The following is an 18,784-nucleotide window of genomic DNA, read 5'->3' as shown; positions in this document are numbered from 1 at the left end:
ACTTTTTATACCCTTATCCCTCCTTTTTCCTGCATTTTTTTCTCCTCTGAACATCCCATAACTAGTCTTGTACAATCTCCAAGTGCTCTTCCCCTGCACCCCACAATGAGCTCCGGACCCCTGGGCGGTGACTCCCTGCAGTGTGTGAGGTGCCCGAGGTGCTGCCCCTGCTGACTCCTGGTGCAGCATGTCCCCTGGCCCATGGGGCTGAGGGTCCCCTGGAACAGCTTGGGGGGGGAGCTGAGGTGGGGGTTGACGTCCCTGACTGAGGCATTGGGGTGCCCCTGCCTCCCATCATACCTCTGTGCTCCTTCGCATGTGTGGAGACGAGTCTCTAATCACACAACATAATCCATAAAACAATTTCACATGTTCAATGATTTAACCTCATGTTCAATAATTTCACCTGAAAGCAAAATGATTTTTTACATTTTATATATTCCTGCAAAATTATTTCCATCTATTCATTCTCCTCTAAAAGACAATCTATTGAGGAAAGCTGTTACCAGCATAGACTTCAGTTATTTACTTTTATGGGTCACATTTAAAGAATTATTTAAAGAATACTTAGAAATGGATTAAAGGGAGGTTATTCAGAGGGAAAAAGCCATTGAATAGGTCATTTAAGAGTAACAGCTTGGTAAAACAGAGAAATAAGGCAGAAGCTAAGAAGGCGGCTAATTGTGGTAGGCAACTGGACGAACCAAGTGTGGGATACAGTAAACATGGCAGGAGACTGTTTACCTGAAAGAATTTGTCCTTGTTCCTATCTTCCTTTAACATTGCATCATAGTCATCTCTTTACTGCCTTCTTTCCTCATATTTCCTTGATGATTTGGCATGTCTCTGCTGGTCAGCAGTACACGTGCAGGTCTGAAAGAACAGGGACTTGGAAGGCAGTAGACAGGGTGAGTGGGAAAATTTTCTTGTTTCCTCCCAATTTATAGCTCCTCCCTGATGCAGAGGAAACAAGGAAGAAAGTAACACTTGAAAGAAAAGGAGTGCTCAAACCCAATTTTCTCTCCTGCCCCATTCTTTGCCTCCTAATTGTCACCTGAAAAATCCGTTAAGAAGATGCTATCACTGCTTGTAACTGTTTTGTTCTCTGAGCATAGGGTGGTCAAACTCTCAGATTCCATGCCTTAGAAGGATGGTGTTTTGGGATGCCCTGGGTGATGATGTTTCCGTATTTGTCCCTTGATGTTTGGACAAAATTGCATCGTTGGTACAAGAACAGACAGCCACAGACTCAGCTACTGTGGAGTTAACCATTATAAATTTGGGAAAATGGGATTCAAGCCTGTGAGGCAGTGGCCAGGAAGTGTAGATATATAGGGAAGAGAAAATATATATATATATATCTACATATATAAGTTTTGGAGGGATCTTTTCCTTGAAGAATTAATACACTACACTACTGCTGAGAAATCTTCTGACTTAATACAAATTGAATTGTATTTAAAACTATTTTTTAGATATTAGACATACGCTGATATGAGCAAATTAGCTATTAAAATCCTTTTGTCACATTCTAATACTCTTATTATTTTCATAGGTTCCAAGGACAGCAGTTTTAAGACTTTGTAAGAAATAAAATATTGCCAAACCCTTGAATTTTTTTGAACATTGTGTTTGTCTAAGAAACACCATGCTGTCTGAAGAAACACAGGGCATGGTTTAATACATGGTTTAATCCAATCACATGGTTTAATCCAATGTGAGCTGCACATTGGATTGAGATGTGCTGAAGATTGTCTGCTCCTGTCAGCTTGGAAATATTGCTAAAAACAGACAGTCCTAATGTAGCATGATTCTATCTCCTGACAAATTAGAAACATGAGCAGACTCACTTCAGTTTATATTATCAGTAGCTTAAAAGTTAAAGCTTGGCTAGCGTGCTGGTTTGGGTTGGGATAGTTAATTTTCTTCATAGTATCTAGTATGGGGCTATGTTTTGGATTTGTGCTGGAAACAGTGTTGATAATACAGAGATGTTTTCATTATTGCTGAGCAGTGCTTACACAGAGTCAAGGCCTTTTCTGCTTCTCACCCCACCCCACCCCACCAGCGAGTAGGCTGGGGGTGCACAAGACATTGGGAGGGGACACAGCTGGGACAGCTGACCCCAATTGACCAAAGGGATATTCCATGCCATATGACATCATGTTCGGCACATAAATCTGCAGGAAGACGAAGGAAGGTGGGGACATTTGGAGTGATGGTGTTTGTCTTCCCAAGTAACCATTACGTGTGCTGGAGCCCTGCTTTCCTGGAGATGGCTGAACACCTGCCTGCCGCTGGGAAGTAGTGAATTAATTCCTTGTTTTGCTTTGCTTGTGTGCGCAGCTTTTGGTTTCTCTATTAAACTGTCTTTATCTCAACCCACGAGTTTTCTCACTTTTACTCTTCTGATTCTCTCCCCCATCCCACTGGGAGGAGTGAGTGAGTGGCTGTGTGGTGCTTAGTTGCCATCTGGGGTTAAACCGTGACAGCTAGGTCTTCTAGTTTATTGATTTGATTCCCTTTGGTGATGCAGAATTTTTGTTCTGTTTCTTTCCTTTTTTAATGCATGTCTAATCCAAGTATATAGGGACCTTTTATGAAATTATGGGATTTTCATTTCATGTCTTCAAATTAACTACACTTTCAAGCTCTTTTCCTTTCTTCTGCTGTAACTTCCTCCCCTTTCATGAAACTCTGAATATATTTCCTATTTTACTCCTAACTGCAGATTCCTATTTTGTTATTGTTATTATTCCTTAAGTATAGCTAGTGTTATGATTAGGGTAAAGTCATCCTGGTCACAACTTAGAACAATATAAATGTAAGATATGAACATATTCTACCTTCCTTTAGGGAATTATTTTAACTGTCTCCCATACTTCAACTTTACTTCTCTTGTGCTTCTCTGAATTCTTAGAAATTTGCTATCACTTTGAAAATAGAACAAAGCGCGTAACAACTTCTCTTGCCATAAATTTTGCCAATAACTGTCCAATATCCAACTTAATTCCAAGCCATTGTCTGTTTATACTGGGATGATATTCCAGAGATGGCAATCTTCAGATTGCATTTCTAAGAAAAATCTTATTTTGTTTTTCTGACTGGTATTTTTAATTCTTTCTTTGTCTTTGGCATTTTCTCCATTCTGAGGGAAGCAGACGGTCTTCATTTCAATCTTTATTTAAAGAAATCTTACAAGAGATCTCAGCTGCCTAATCTTTGGAGGTAAACTGTGCTCTGCATCTTCTTGTGAGCTATATGGAAGTGATGATATAGAATACCTTTGTAGGGAAGAAAATTGTCATTCACAGTTTAACAGGAGTGCTTTCCAAACTAGGGCTTCTCAGGAAGTGATACATTTTTTCCCTTGTGATTTGTGTGTCTTTTGGTAGTCTGAAAAAACTCTTTTTTTTCTTTTTTTTTTCCTACGATGTAATGCCACATTGTAGAAAAATGTTGTGACATCTTCAATACCTTTTCTTTTTTCTTCCATTATTGAGCACTTCTAATAAGTTGGTATATCTATTTCTTTTTCTTTTAGTTGGGTGACCCCCCTTTGCTGGACACAGGATAAAAGATGGGTATTGCTACTGTGAAAGATGAGAAATTATCGGATCAGTAGTGTTCTCTCATCTTTTCCATACAGAATTGTTCAAAGAGGCAAAATCATGAAGACTCCTTATTATAAGAAATAAAAGTGATGGTAACTTCACATTTTGGTAGCTAACAACAGCAGCTAACATACTGAAGAATTTTCTTTATCTCTCACTGTGTTAAAGGAATATCTCTTTTCATTACAGCTTTGTTTCCCATCCCTCCTTTTTTGCTCTATGACATCAGAGAATTCTTATCTTCCTCCTAGCAGGAAAGAAAAGCAGCAAGAAGTTGTGACAATAACAATTGTTAGTTAGTAATTCATAATATTTAACTTAAAGAGAATAAATGGCAAAAGTTTCATTTTTCCTCATTTCAAGCGTACCATATGGAAAATGATTAAGGTTTAGGCCAAACTTCATAGAAAATGCAGAAGGAAATGCAAAAGATACTAAACATAAACCTGCTAAAGAAATAATGCTTTATTCTACCTGCCAATGAATATAATAAAACAAGAAAGACTTGAGAAATCAGGTATTGGATAACTGTTCTCTACCAGTCCCCTGAGAAAAGATTTTTGAAATGGTTTCTGAGAAAGCTGTATATCTATAAAAGGAGTGAATAAAGGTTCCCATCTGTCTTTAACAATCTAACTTCTTGAACATTTATTCTATCATCTGAAGCTGGCAGGAGTTATTTTGTTAGAACTCCTCCTGAATGTCTGATTGTGTATCTGCAGATCAATCAGATACAAATAACAAAACCTTGAAGTTATATATTTGCTGCTTAAGAAAGAAACAACTTTCTCATTATTACTTTGAGAAAGGCTCTGGTCTCAGAGTTTTGCAGTTTCTGCAGTGCCAACTTGATGTCATAGCAAAACTTAAAATACTAAATTTTAGCATGTCACAACTGGCACTACGTGTGCTTCCAAACTCACTCTTCTGGACTTTTAAATTAGGAACTTCGATGAGTCCTGTGAAACAACTAATAACTTCCCTGGGAATCTGATATGTTCTTCAAAGCTCCCAGTTTACAATACATTAAACAAATAATTCTATATTAATTAAAGAAAAACTAAACTTGTGATAATTCTTGTATGTAGTCTGCTAGAATTTATAAAGGATGTATATTAATTAATTTTGCCTCTCAGCTTTTCATTTTCATGATGTTTAATCTCATAATACATTGGTAAATGATTGTGTTTAAAATATGAGGAATCATTTTACATATCTTCACTCATTAGGAAGTTAGGTAGGTCATGTAAAACAGATTTTAAACCTAATTCATTTTGTCATGTTTTCCACTGGAAGTTTGAAGCCACAGCACCCATCTAGTAGTTTGTGAATCAATTCTAATTTTACAATTCTTTTTTTTTAAGTTTTTTTTACGGCAAAATTCTTTGTATACAGAACTGCATATAAAATATGAAGGCTGAGTACTTGAGCACGTTCCCATCATTGCACAGATAAAATTGCTGTCAGCTACCACTTTACATCATGAGGGGTTTTATTTACATTTTCACTATAGATCTGGTCCCAAAGTACTGTTCCAATGATAAAATCGTAAGGAATAAACAAATATGCAGTTCTGCATTTGGATATGTTGTGGAACAGTTCTATTAAAGGACATTGCTGTTAAATTTATTAGTTTGTAAGATTCTCAAAATGTCTTTTCAACAGCAATTAATCTCATTCTTCTTTTATTATTTTCCACTTTCTTTTGACATAAGATTATCAGCTGACACAAATCAGAATAGGCATATTGCCTATTCTGAATTCCCAAGTAGAAGAGAGTCAGATTGGGTAGGACTAGCCTTGGAAGTAAACATGACTGTGTGTCTTTGAGATCACGGTATCTTTAAACGAGGTATATAGCAAACTGTGTTACCACAGGATAGAGCTCAGCCTGTGTTCTACCACTTGCTTAGACACTTCATATAAGCAGCTATCCCATTAAGAGGTGCGACCTGCTGTAGCTATTCTGTGTGCCATCCATATCAGGTCTAGTAAGTTCAAAGCTAGCTCAAAAGCGTAGTCAGTCTGTTTTGAATAGGCTATAGCTCTTTTGCCAAATTATCCTAATTGAGACATACACAAGCTCTTCCATAGCTACTTTTTTTTTTTTTAAATAGAGGATCTTCAGGAAAGAAAATACAATTTCAGAGTTGTTACTGTTCATGTAATGATCCGTTAGTGGCCTGTAATCCTAAGGAATCTGAGGAACTTTCCTAGGCAACCTTCAGTTTTGTAGAAACTAGACATATTGGTCACCTGCTGACTGTTGTGTTTCTTTCCAGCTAGTGATCATTACTAGAAAGGTTTGGAGACACACACTTCCTAACATTAGTGCTTACATATGAAATCACTTGTGACTACAAGTGGAATTGGACTGGGATATTTGATTGGTTTGAGTTTCTTTTTTTCTTTCCTTACAATGGTCAGTGATAGTGGCCAAGTGTTAAAACAGCAATTATCTCAGCAATTAGATCATCAAACATGTCACATATAATTCCCAATTTTAGCGGTTTAAACAAGTTTGATTTTGTGATATTCAAAGCTCTATTTCTGGAAGAATACGAAGTTGTTATGATAGATGACATAAAATAAAAAAATAAAAAGTAGGCCAATATGAAATATACAAAAAACAACCCTTCGAAATTACCAACTATGCAATCAGAAATTGGACAATGACTAGCAAAGCCTCAGTTCAACAAAAAATGTTCTGTGCTTTAGAAGACCACAAAACAAACATTAGTCAATGGCTTCATACTAAAAATACCTCAGAAGAAGATATTAACATTTGTTGCACTCTTTCAAGCAGTGAGAATCTGCAATTCTCTTTTGTGTTTGAGTGATATAATCTCACTAAGAGATCTAAGAATCTACAATCTAAGAATATACATGGGTGTAAAGACTATACCTATGCAGGAATAAACTGCACAAATAAAAAATGTGAAACACTATTTAGATTGTAGTTCTGCAGAGGGCAATTTGAGAGCTATAGGTGATTTAAGCTAGACATGATTCACAAACATCACACAGTTGTAAAAATATAACAAATATTGTTCTGAGAAGTGTAATATGTAAGGATACACTGCACATTACAGCCTGAGTTAGAATACTGTATTATACATGAGTACAGGAACAGAAAAGACAGGAACTTGACTCATCAGAGATCTAATGAACAAGACCTGTAAGGAAATGTGGAAGAAAGTGTTTGTTTGTTTGTTTTTAAGCAACAGAAGACTGAGTGGAAACATCAGTCATGATATGTACATAAAAAAATCAAGGTATTTAAAAATCTACAAAGAGAAGGGAAAACAGTTCTTTTCCACATCCCTTGGAAATAAGCCAGAAGGGTTAACTAAGGTAAAGAAGTCTAATTTAGAGAAAACCTGAAGGAATAGTGAAGACAGAAGCTACTGGCAAGTAGGGACAGTGGACCCTGTCCCCAGGAAAACTTCACCAAGGATCAGTTTGGTTAAATCTCTGAGTTATTTTCTTATTGAGCTAAGGATGACTATGGTGGCAAGGTCAATATCATAACACACAGGGACAGCAAGCATGCTTGATTCTAGGTGATAGATCAAAAAGAGAGGCAGAAACATCGTGTTATGCCAGTTCCTGGTTCTGTAGGAGGTGTCACACACAGGGTTTTGTCCCCATGACCATAGGACCCTGTTTGAGGAATGAGACTGCTGGGAAGAGACAGGTTTATCTGAAAGAGCGGTTCAAGGACATCTTTGCCAACAGACACGTTAATGAGGAGGGCATTAAAAAGGTGACCAGCACTTTTCATGCTGGAACCTATTTTATGGTCCTGTATTTTATGGTCCAAACATTCACATTACAAGTATCTACACTGGTAGCCCCTGCAGTTTGGCAGTCTACATTTTATAATACCTTGCTGTAGGTTTTTCATTTTCTTGAAAGAAAGATAACCTGGCTGGCAATTTTGATAGTGAAACAGTGCATGTGGGGTGGGCTTGGTGTGAGAAAGCTCAACTACTCTCAACTGAAATGAACTGGAAATAGATGTGTATTTGAGCCTGCACGAAAGGTTAGTGCAATATTTAGCTTGCTCCAATGCTGTGTTCTTCCTCGGAGCACAGCTGCATCCAAATATTTCAAATCTTAGTTTACTTTTTATTTTGAATATGGGCTTAAAGGCTACATTTAAAATATCGTATAAAATGGAATCAACAGTAAAGATATGTATGAGTAAAGATAAACAATTAATGGGGAAACAATTAGTAGTGAAAGCTAAATTAGACAAATTTAGTTCAAGACTTGAATGTTGTATAATAATTTTACAATACTTCCACTTTTTGGAAAATGAAGTCTATTATGAAATATCCAAGTGGTGGGAAAATAAAGTTCATTGGAACTTAGGACAAGTGGGGACAACCTAGTTTATTGAGGCCTGTTCCACAATGCAACAGAGTGACAAAAAACTAACCTGGAAGGGACAGCATGGAGTTCCCTGGTGTGACCTTAACAATGCTTCAACCTGAACAGCACTGCTTCTTTTTCTTTTATTACATCTGCAAGTGGAAACAATGATTCACTTCAGGAAGAAAGCCTTTGGGAAAAATGTGTTCTTAACAAAAAATCTATTCCCTGGATGATACTTTCATCATTAATATTTAGTAATGTATCCTCTCAAAAAGTAAGGACTAATCGTATTTCCAAATATAACAGCATGGCTAGCAATGCTGGTAAATTATAAGATCTGTGAAATGAACACAGGAATTACAGTTTACCTCATATTAATCTGCATGATGTGTACCCTCTGCTATCAATATATTAACTACTACTGATTACCTACATTTTCTTTGATAGTTAGGTAGAATCATGTGAAATATATGATATCAAATAATCCAGAATAATCCAAATAGTGATCATTGTTTGGTGTCTTCTAAAAAAGTTCAGTCTAAGACAAGACTGAAAAGCACATTCTTTGAAAGCATGTCTGATATCTGACTTCTCTTGTATTCTGTGCAGGTTGTGCTCTGTATCTTATGTGAGAACTCAACCGTATATTAGAATTCATAAATATATTCTGCAAGAAAGAGGGAAAAGAACTCACACATTGATCACGCTGGGACACTCCATTATTTATCTGCATTTGTTGTTATTTTGCTGACACAAATATCAACTCTATACAAATTATTTTTCTCTGGTATTCACAAATGCATCATAGTTTGACATTTCATGATGATTCTGAAGGCTTTTGAATTTGTTTTCTAAATGAGATAAGGTTGAGGGACTTTAAAGATTATATAAAAATAGGAAGGAAAGATGTAAAAATCATCTGTCTTTCCCAACATATACAATTGTTTTAATTTATTGATTTATTTTTATTTGGTAATTTTAAAAATCATTCTTTAAGAAAATTTAAAAAATGGAAATTTTTTGCTTTACATAAATAAACATCTGTTTAACAGTGTGGCATGCTTTCATTATACATCTTTTGCAATTCATGTCCTGGGTACCTAATACAAAAAAGAATGATTTTTCACAGTTCAAATAATTACTCTAAGGTACGTGGAAAGAAACTGAACAGAAGAGAAGAAAAACATTCAACAGGGACACTTTCATTTTACTTTTTTTTTTCCTTTATTTTAGTAACAATGAAGATATGATTTATTTTGTTCTTCTAATCAAACTGAATGTGCTAATGGTTGTGCAAAGATTAGTGGTGATATTTGGAATTAACATAGAACAAAGCTATAGATGTGTGGTGGGTTGACCTTGGCTGGCTGTCAGACCCCCACCCAGCCACTCTCTCAGTCTGCCTTCTCATCAGCATGAGGGGAGAAGAAAAGATGAAAAAGCTAACGGGTCGAGATAAAGACAGGGAGATCACTTACAGGGAGATCACCAGTTACTGTCACGGGTAAAACAGACTCAAATTGGGGAAAATCGGTTTAATTTATTGCCAAGTAATGTAGGTTTGCATAGTGAGAAGCAAAGAAAAATTAAAACAACACCTTCCCCATCCACATTGTTTTCCCAGGGCCCAACTTTATGCCTTCATTCCCTACTCCTCTACCTTCTCCCCACCCCAAGCAGCGCAGGGGGAAGGGGAATGGGGGCTTGTGGTCAGTCCATAGCAGCTCCTCTCTGCTGCTCCTTCCTCCTCACACTTTTCCCCTCCCCCTGTGTGGGCTCTCCATGGGCCACAGTTCCTTCAGGGCACATCCACCTGCTCCAGTATAGGGTCCTCCACGGGCAGCAGTGTGGCCATCTGCTCTGGCATGGTCCTCTCCACAGGCACCCAGAGCACCTCCTTCTTCTCTGACCTTGGTGCTTGCAGGATTGTTTCTCACCTTTTTTCCCCTTTAGTCCTCACTCTACCTGTGCAGTGTTTTGCCCTTTCTTAAATACGTTTTCCCAAGGCACCACCATCTTAGCCGGGGTCTCAGCCGTGCCCTGCAGTGGGTCAGCTGGAGCCGGCTGGAACTGGCTGTGTCCGGCACGGGGCAGCCCCGGCCTCTCCTCACAGAGGCCACCCTGCAGCCCTCACTGCCAGCACTGAGCACCTGCACCCAGTACAGTATGTCAAAGTACCTGTAAGAAATGAGAAAATTGAGGTACCCTTTCCTTTTGTCAGTTTCATTAGTCTTTGGAATTTTTGTTTTAATGATGTCTAGTTTCCTTCTTTTAGTAACATATACAGCATCCTCACCTACTGTAATTAAGCTGTGCACTTTATACATGCTGAAGACCTGACTCGCATGACATGTGATTTGTTATGCCTCAATGTATTTGTACTCTGTACTTTTACTGCTCCCCTCCACAGTAGAAAGTACCAGACAATGGATAAGAGATAATTGATGTACTCTCTCTTATATTAAATTCAAAATTCAAAAAAGGTATCATAAAAATACTAAAGTGACTCTAATACAAGTAAAACACTTGAAAATCTGTATATTGTTTGCATATTGCTATGAATGGCTTCTTACTTTCTGGAAGTACTTCCTACTTCATTTATTGCTTTATTCCAGCAATAAAGACATGTATTTGTAATATTGAATAAGAAATGAGTGAAATTTAATTCTTTGTAAATAAAATACAGAAGCTTTGACTTCCAGCTTCTTTTTTCAGGGGAATATGGATGGTAACACCTCTTGGTTTTAATTACAGAACAACAGTTGGAATAAAAGTTTCATGTTAATAGCACACATAAAGATGATGAAAATCAAAGCTTATCTTGCTTTCTTTGCAGGTTTTTCAGGCCAGTACTGTGAAATAGAAATGAATGAGTGTGATTCAGCTCCCTGCTTGAATGGTGCTGTCTGTCAGAATGATGTCAACAGCTATGATTGTTTTTGCCCTGAAGGTAAGTTGTTCAAAATATTTTATTTTTATTATCTTTGACAATTTTCAAAATTGCCTGCAGTCTGCAAAACATCTTCTTGACAGTCTTCAAAACCATTGTTAAAATTTCCTTTCTATGAAAGTTATTCATTCTTTTCTGAAGTCTCATTTGCATTTTTGTCCACCCAGACACCCAACAAAACAAGCACGCTCATAAAGAATGGAGAAAGATATACTTGTAAGTGCTACTTTTTTCAGACAAAACCTCATGATTTTAGCAAAGTCTGAAAGAGTGGAGAAAACACAAATGTGCAGTATGTGAAATCCACAGAAAATGTAATCAATAAACTTACAAAGAAAATATTTTATCCTGATGTACTAACTTGCAGCTTTGTGACTGGGCATAGCAAGCAAATTACAATGGCCATAATAATGACTGTAATAGATCCTCAGTACAAAAATTTATTAAAACTTTCACAGACAAAAATAATGTGATTTTCAGCACTTTTGGTCTGTTTCTTTGAAAATGCATATTGCTCAGTGTTATCAGAAGTGTATGAACAAATGACTGGTTTCAAGAGAAACATAGTTAAATGAAAAACTAAAATGCTTTAAAACATTTAAAATTACAGCATGCTTCTGAGATACTTTCACAAATGGGTTTCTTCAGAATATTTGTATGGTTTTTTAAATTGGATTTTTAGTTAAAAACAAAGTCGAGATTGTGATTTATAAGCTGGTACTTTGTTTCTGCGTTTTAAACTTTCTTACACTTGTTTGATTTTAATCTTCAGATAGTACTATTTTGTAAGTACGGACTGATGGTGAGTTGATTTCATAGCTTACAATATTTCAGGTATTTATATATTAATACAAGCATTCTAGTGGTGATGGTAAGTTCAGAAACTCATCACAAAAGATCAAATTGCTACAAATACTTCTCATAAGTACAGCCTCTGTCATTAGTTAGTTTAAATTAGAAGCCAAAACAGATATTGGAAGACAGTTGAAAATTAAGCTTGGAAAAGATCATTCTGCTGTTTAGTCTGCCTGACCAGCTTACAGAAAAATAAATCTTGGTATCCACATTGATAATTTTGTGGTTTACTTGTTACCTGTGAGACATGGCTCTGATTAAACTCTAAATGCAAATGAGAACTGCTACTGTATACATTATTAATGAACTAAGGGCAATTCTAAAGTTTTATGACTTAGGAATCAGTGGAAATTGGTTCCATGGTCAGTTTGAGAAATTATGGGAATATGCCTTGCACTGAGGGTGCTGATAGCTTAGCATTAGTCATGGTCTTCCTGCAGCCATGGCCTGTGACAGCACTAATGATAGTCATTTTGTAGCATGACCATGAATTAGAATACATTTACAAGAGCGTAAAATGTCAGATATTGGAGTGGAGATTCTCCAGCAATTTCAAGTACAAAAAACCACTCTTGGTCTTCTGAGTTTGCTAAAAGTCACTATGACACAAGAAACAGATAGAGAAAAAGTAGAGCAGTGACTATTTGAGAGCTGATTTTTAAAACTATAATCAGATGTCCAAATCCCAGCATCACTTATATCTTTGTCTGCAATGTTCTCAAAATGGCAGAAGATATATAGATTCTTAAGTCTCTGCTAAAAAAAAAGTTCAACTAGATTAGATTAATGAAAATACTGAATCCTACATTTGTTCTTTCAATTATTAGCTCCTTTAAAGTATATTTGATAGTCAAATGTATTTTCCTATTAATGACAGAGCAGAAAAAGCTTTTAGAAAGATCTTTCAATAAGACTTCAAGATAATTTTATTACAAGAGCAGATTGAAAACAATCTATTTTTTTAGAAAAGGGACCGAAAGACATGCTTTAGAAAAGAAGGCATAGATATAGATGAATAATACCTGGCTCTGTTTTTTTCCAACCAAGGATTTGAAGGTCTGAACTGTGAAATCAACTTTGATGAGTGCACTTATGGCTTCTGTAAAAGCAATTCAACTTGTTTAGACCTGGTTGCAGACTACCGTTGTGTTTGTCCTCCAGGATTCACTGGTAAGTTTTATTTTAACTCTGGAAAAGACATCAAATAGTTAAACTTTTTATTTCCTTTTCTGAAATTAAAAAAACCTCTTTTTAATTGCATTTCGTTCAGTGTTTTAGCATTAATAAAAATAAATTCAACTCAGTGTTCTGTGCTATTGATAATTTGCTTTAATTTACCTACTAATATGATAAAAATTGAAAGCAGTATGTATGCTGTTTGATTAATTGATGGAAAGCAAAACTGTATTTTGCCTAAAAAAAAAGTGTTCAAAAAATGCCTAGTCTATGAAAAATAGGTGAGCAATGATAGCTATAGCTGATGCTGTTTGTCTTCAGAAGATCGTATCACAGCCATATTTGATTGAGATAGAAATGAGTATACAATTTTAGCAAGAGGACACTTGTTCTCTTCAAGAAAGATACCATCAGATCCTAATGATAAATAGCTTGTAAATTGCACAATTATTTGTGTGTCTAACAGGTTTAAGAAAATAGCTCTTGGATCAGGAGCAGTATTCATGGCCCTACTTTCTGCCAGAAGCAGCTAACAGGATCATGGGGAAATCAATAAAACTGTCCCTAAAAATATGCCATCTTAGCAACTAATATGCTTTGATGTCAGGGACTGGAACACACTGACTTTCAGGTGCTGATTTGAGAGAGACAAATAGAGCAGCATTAGTCATAAGTGGTAACAGGAAGACAAGCAGTGGCAGTCTCAGAAGTCATACACAGTTAGTGGGTGTTGTAATAAAAAGCCAAACAGGTATGTACGGAGAGCTCAAAATCTGTGGTGACCAATGGAGAGGAAAGAAAAAACTGAGAGAGATCTATTATGGAGAAATGAAAGGGTAAAGAAGCAAGTAGAGCAGTGAAGGATGAGGAGGCAAAATTAAGTTAGAAGTAAATAAAGCATTTCAGGTTGATAGTAACACCATTCTGGGAGCACTTCATACATATTTTGTCAATGGTTAAAAATAGGCAGATGGGACATAAGGAATGTAAGATGATACTCAGAGATTTAGAATCTGTGAAAGTGATAATAGTTGCAGTTCCCACAGACGTCTGTGATTTCGCTTGATTCGTGCCAACATATTCTAATATTATTCAGCATTACAAAACTGAGATGTGCTCTATTTCCTCCAAGATCATATTCTCCTTCTTTCTTTGATAACTGGCTTTGCTGTCATGAGTTTGTATAGTATATAACTATTTTGTGTCAATCATGAAAATAATGGAGGTGATTACAAAGTATTTGTTCATATAAATAGAAGCATTTTTAATGCAACAATTTTAAAAGAAGGAGCTTAAAAGCTTACTGCTATACTGCAAGGATCAAAATGGAAAACATCTAACTTTTCTGTAGTAGGTTGCAAACAGTCAGTTTGAACTACGGAATGCAGGAAAAGCTGTTCCTTTGAAAATACAGCTACACTACTTTGGGATATGATGGAATCCACATTACAGAACCAGAAATACAAACTAATGTGTGGATGTCACCAAGGCAGTCTGGAACAGGGTATGTTCTCCTTAGGAGGAACATTTTATCCTAGATTCATACTGAGGCAAACAGTTTGCCAATAACATATCTGTTCATTCCAAGACAAAAAGGAGTCAAGATGTGTCAACAGTAAAACAGCTACCAGTGAGTTATGGGCAGATTTTAATGGATAGCTTGAGGCCTATGTTGAAGCCATAGAAGTTCACATGACTGCATAATAGGCCATTATGAAAAGGCTCTGTTTTCTCCTTCATTTCCTGTGTGAGAGACTTTTCATCATGAATGTGGTATTGATGTCACTTCATATTGGCTTTTTTTGTGAGACAGGACTGTTCCCACAAGAAAACAAATCAACCAGTCTACTGACTGGAATTGGAAGTGGGGATAAGGATCCTCCTGATTACATTGAATATTTTCATCTGTGCTCATGCTATTTGTATAATAAATGCACAGTCAGCCATTGTGGATGTCATTAGGTCTGCTCTCTCCAGGCCTTCCAACAACTGCTTCAACCTCCCTAGAGAGACTCTTTGATGCAAAATACTGAATACTTGAGCTTCTATCATCTAAGAAAAGCAAATAGTGGTAAAAGAATGTTCCACGTCCTTCTGAGTTCTAGGACTGATGTAAATCGCCCAAGAAGATATTGCCATAATAATAATGATACACTCAAAATCTTTTTAAGGGCAATAGGAAACATAGTATATACATAGGAATTTTTTGCTTATTTGGTTAATAATTAAGCAATGTAGAAATCCATATTATATAATGAATGTAGAAAAGCGCTATTAACAGCACAGTCAAAATTGTTATACTGGAAAACTTATTTATATCTACCCATTTTCTTTGGTGTTATGTTCAACTTTCCAGTGTCCCTCTGGGTCCTACAGGTGACAGTTTCAGTCTTCTCAGGAAGGAGTGGGGGAGTTCAGGCCTTAGTCATTAGCATCTTGAGCCCTTTCCCAAGACAAAGATGATGTTCCTGGTGGGGGTTTCTTCTTCCTTAGTCAGGGGTCCAGTTGGGGTAATTTTTATACACTTTTCTCATCCAGCCTGTATCCTTTTCCTGCACTGCCAGCTGCAGTCTGGCAGTGGCACCCAGCCCACCCAGCCCCATGCACACCAAGGGCTATGCTTTGTCAAACAGCGGCAGGAAGGGGTGTCACCCCTCCCCAGAGGGGCCATCCCCAGAGCTGAAGCTGGAGCATGGGAGGCAGCAGTCACTGGCCCCAGCACAGGGGTTAAATCAGCGACACCCAGCTCAGGCCATGGCAAGGCTGAGCCCCTGCACTGCCAGGTCAGTGCACAGCCAGGGCCTCCCCCTGCTGAGGGCAGACATCATCTTTACTGGGCTACAACGGTTAGCTCTGACTACATGGAGGCACAAGTTAGAAAGTTCATCAACAGATCTGCTAACTCCCTGTCGATCACATCTTGTATTTTCCTGATGAGACTTGATCAACAAAGTGAAATTTGAAAAAGGCCAGTAAATGTACAGGGCTGATTTTTTCTTTTCAATTTTTTTTCAAATGCATTTTTGTTTTCTTAACATGTTAAAAGGCATTTCCAAATAAACTTTTCTTTTAGCATCTGAGCTGGTCATGTACAAAAACTGTCTTAGGCCTAGTTGTTTGCTTGTCTTGCCATTTACTAGTGCCATGCCACGCGGCATCATGCCGGTTTGGTTTCGCACGCCTTGTGCATGAACGCTCTGCTGGAAGGGCAGTGTTGGACAGGAGGGAGACAGCTGCCTGTTCAAATGGCCTTGGCTGTGGTGCTCCACAGGCAGCGGAGCCCTCTCCAGCCTGAGGAGCTTGTTCCTTCCCTAGGAGCAGAGCCGGGAAGAGGCAGCACCATACATGCAGCAGCGAGCAGGCCTGGATGGAGGGAGCAACAGTCTCCTGCTGAGGAAAGCCAGCAGGACAGGAACACCCAAAACAACTGAGAGTCCTGAGAGGAGCAGGGAGTCTTCTTGCAGCTTCTGCTCCCAAGTGCAGACTTCACTGTTAAAAGGGTGAGCACCTGAGTACTGGCAGCTTTGCAACCTGCTGCATGGAGTTTCCCTTACTCTCAGTAAGACAGGCAGACAGAGAGAAGCAGCTCCTGAGAAAGATAAAGAAAAGACTCTCTCTCTCTCTCTCAAATCAAAGCTTGCTCTCAAATGCCCTCTTGTGGGAGTCAGCATACACAAGATCACTGTAATTATCCCATAGTAAAGAGCTGCTGGACAAATGGACAGATGGCGGCACTGCCACCTCCTTCCCTCACAATGTTTTGTTCGATTTTGTCAATTAGACGGGCTTCAGGAACATCTGGCAGTTGACATAGGTAAAGGCAGTCCAGGTCTGTTAACCTGGCAAGCCTCAAAAATTAGAAAAATACTTGCTCAGCACATCCAGACTAGTTAATTCCAGGCATTATCAGAACCTGAAGATAGGTGAAGTAGGGAATTTTAATATTGAACAGTAGAACACCTTTAGTACCTTAAATAGTAAGATACCTTGAATCAAAGCATCAATCAGGTGGGCTGGTATGGAATTCACCTGTGATGCAGAAGGAGGAGGCATTTTTATGAGGTGTTGGTTACTGACCGTTTTCATTATTTTGGTGGATTTCCTCTGGTAGCGTAAGTGCCTGGAACCCAAGAATTTTGTAAGTCAGTGTCCTGGGATGAGAAGGCATGGTTTTTTCATCTTGAATAAGTGATGGGATTATATTTTATCCATTTTAAACCATTTGTCTATTTTAAATTTTAGAAGATATTATTAATTAAATGAATTTCAAAACTGTGCACATGTGCCTGAGTGCAGAAGTGATCCCTATGCTAGTGAGGTGACACCAATGGACACTGGGTAGGAAAAACATGATTCTGAAGTGATTTTTACTTTAGCACTTAGCACTGAATTTTCTTGTAATTTATATGCATGAGATTCTTAATCTGACTTCCTCACTTGTATCACGTTCCATATTAATTCTCTATGTGTAACATGATCCTTGTCTTAGGTTTTGCCTGTGTCTTATTCATGTTTATCATTATCATGAGGCAGTATGAATCAACAATCAAAATCTACCATCAGTCACATGTTGACTTAAATAAGTCTTTAGGCTTTACACAGCAGACTAAATACATTTGCAAGCCTTTTAATATGCTTTCTGAACATCAAATCCATATAATTTCCTCTGGCATGTGTCATAATATGAGCTTTTGGAATCCTGTAGTAGCTATTGTGGCTAAACAAGTGGTCCCTGCAACACTGAACATTTGAAAACCAAAATTATAAAAGGATGTGCAGTGTCTTCTAGCTCAACTCACTCCATCACGAGGCAAAAGGTGATACCTTTTTTTGTCCTTTCAAAAATCTTTCCCTGTGCATTCTTTTTCTAGGGCTTTCTAAGCTTTGTTTTCAGTAAGCCCACAAAAGCTGTTCTATTTTAGGCAGCTTTTGGCTGACCCAAATGTTTTTAGTTAATGTCAGGAGGACTGCACAGTTTAAAATCGTTGAGTCACTCCATCCTCCATTTCACGCTAATCATCTCCAGTCCTGTCCTCAACAATTTAAAGGAAAGAATTGACCTGAGAAATCTATTGGTGCTTACCCATCTTAGAGTCAGTCACAGATACTCAGTCTTGCTTGTATCTCATGCATCAGATTATTATTCCACATCAATGGCCCTTGCAGAAGCAGCCCAAAAGCCAGGTATTCTTTTCTCTGATGTCCCCTAATGACTGAGTTCATATAAGCAACATGCCTGTATCTGATCTCTAGTCAAAGCGCTAAGGTTTTTCAAACCAGCCCAAAACCTGGAAGCTGAAGACTGAAGAGGGCGGGGTGGTTCCCCGGGCTCCTGGCCAGCAGAGCTCTGACTCAGGGCAGGCCCACGGTGGCATGAGAGCGAAAAGCTGACTGCCTTTCCCCCTGCTCAGCTGGGACAGTGCCAATGGGCTGCTGGTTTTCAGAAACACTCCAGAAGGCAGGCTGCCGAGGGCAGGCTTCCCACAGTTGGGTGTGCAAACTTAACATGCTGGAAAATAAACACTATTTATGCATACATGGAAATGTATTCAATATGTATTTCTGTGGTTATTAGAGAATGTTTATCATCACGTCTAATGTGTACCTGCTTCCCCTGGAAGCAATTCAGGTTAGAACACTGAGTGGAAAAAAAAAAGATCACTAGAGTGCAGAAAAGTCTGTTTAAGTTTCATCATGCTGCAAATTACATACATAAAAAATTTGATAAACTAATACATAAAAACTATTGAATTGCATGAAAGAAAAACAAATCAATTATAGTTCAGTAGCAATGTTTTTTCCAGTCATC

General features: G+C 37.8%; 1 protein-coding gene across 1 annotated transcript in view; it reads left to right on the top strand.

Annotated features, from left to right (window-relative positions):
* EYS (eyes shut homolog) overlaps positions 1–18,784 on the top strand; it is a 944,771-nt gene that overhangs the window by 247,897 nt on the left and 678,090 nt on the right. The window contains 2 exon segments of the mRNA XM_072855247.1: positions 10,831–10,944; positions 12,847–12,969. Of these exon segments, the coding sequence (XP_072711348.1) occupies positions 10,831–10,944; positions 12,847–12,969 (237 nt within the window).

The sequence above is a fragment of the Ciconia boyciana genome, chromosome 3 (assembly GCF_034638445.1).
Source record: "Ciconia boyciana chromosome 3, ASM3463844v1, whole genome shotgun sequence".
Lineage (NCBI taxonomy): Eukaryota > Metazoa > Chordata > Aves > Ciconiiformes > Ciconiidae > Ciconia > Ciconia boyciana.
The sequence above is the reverse complement of the archived record's forward strand: the minus strand, read 5'-3'. Positions and strand labels throughout refer to the sequence as shown.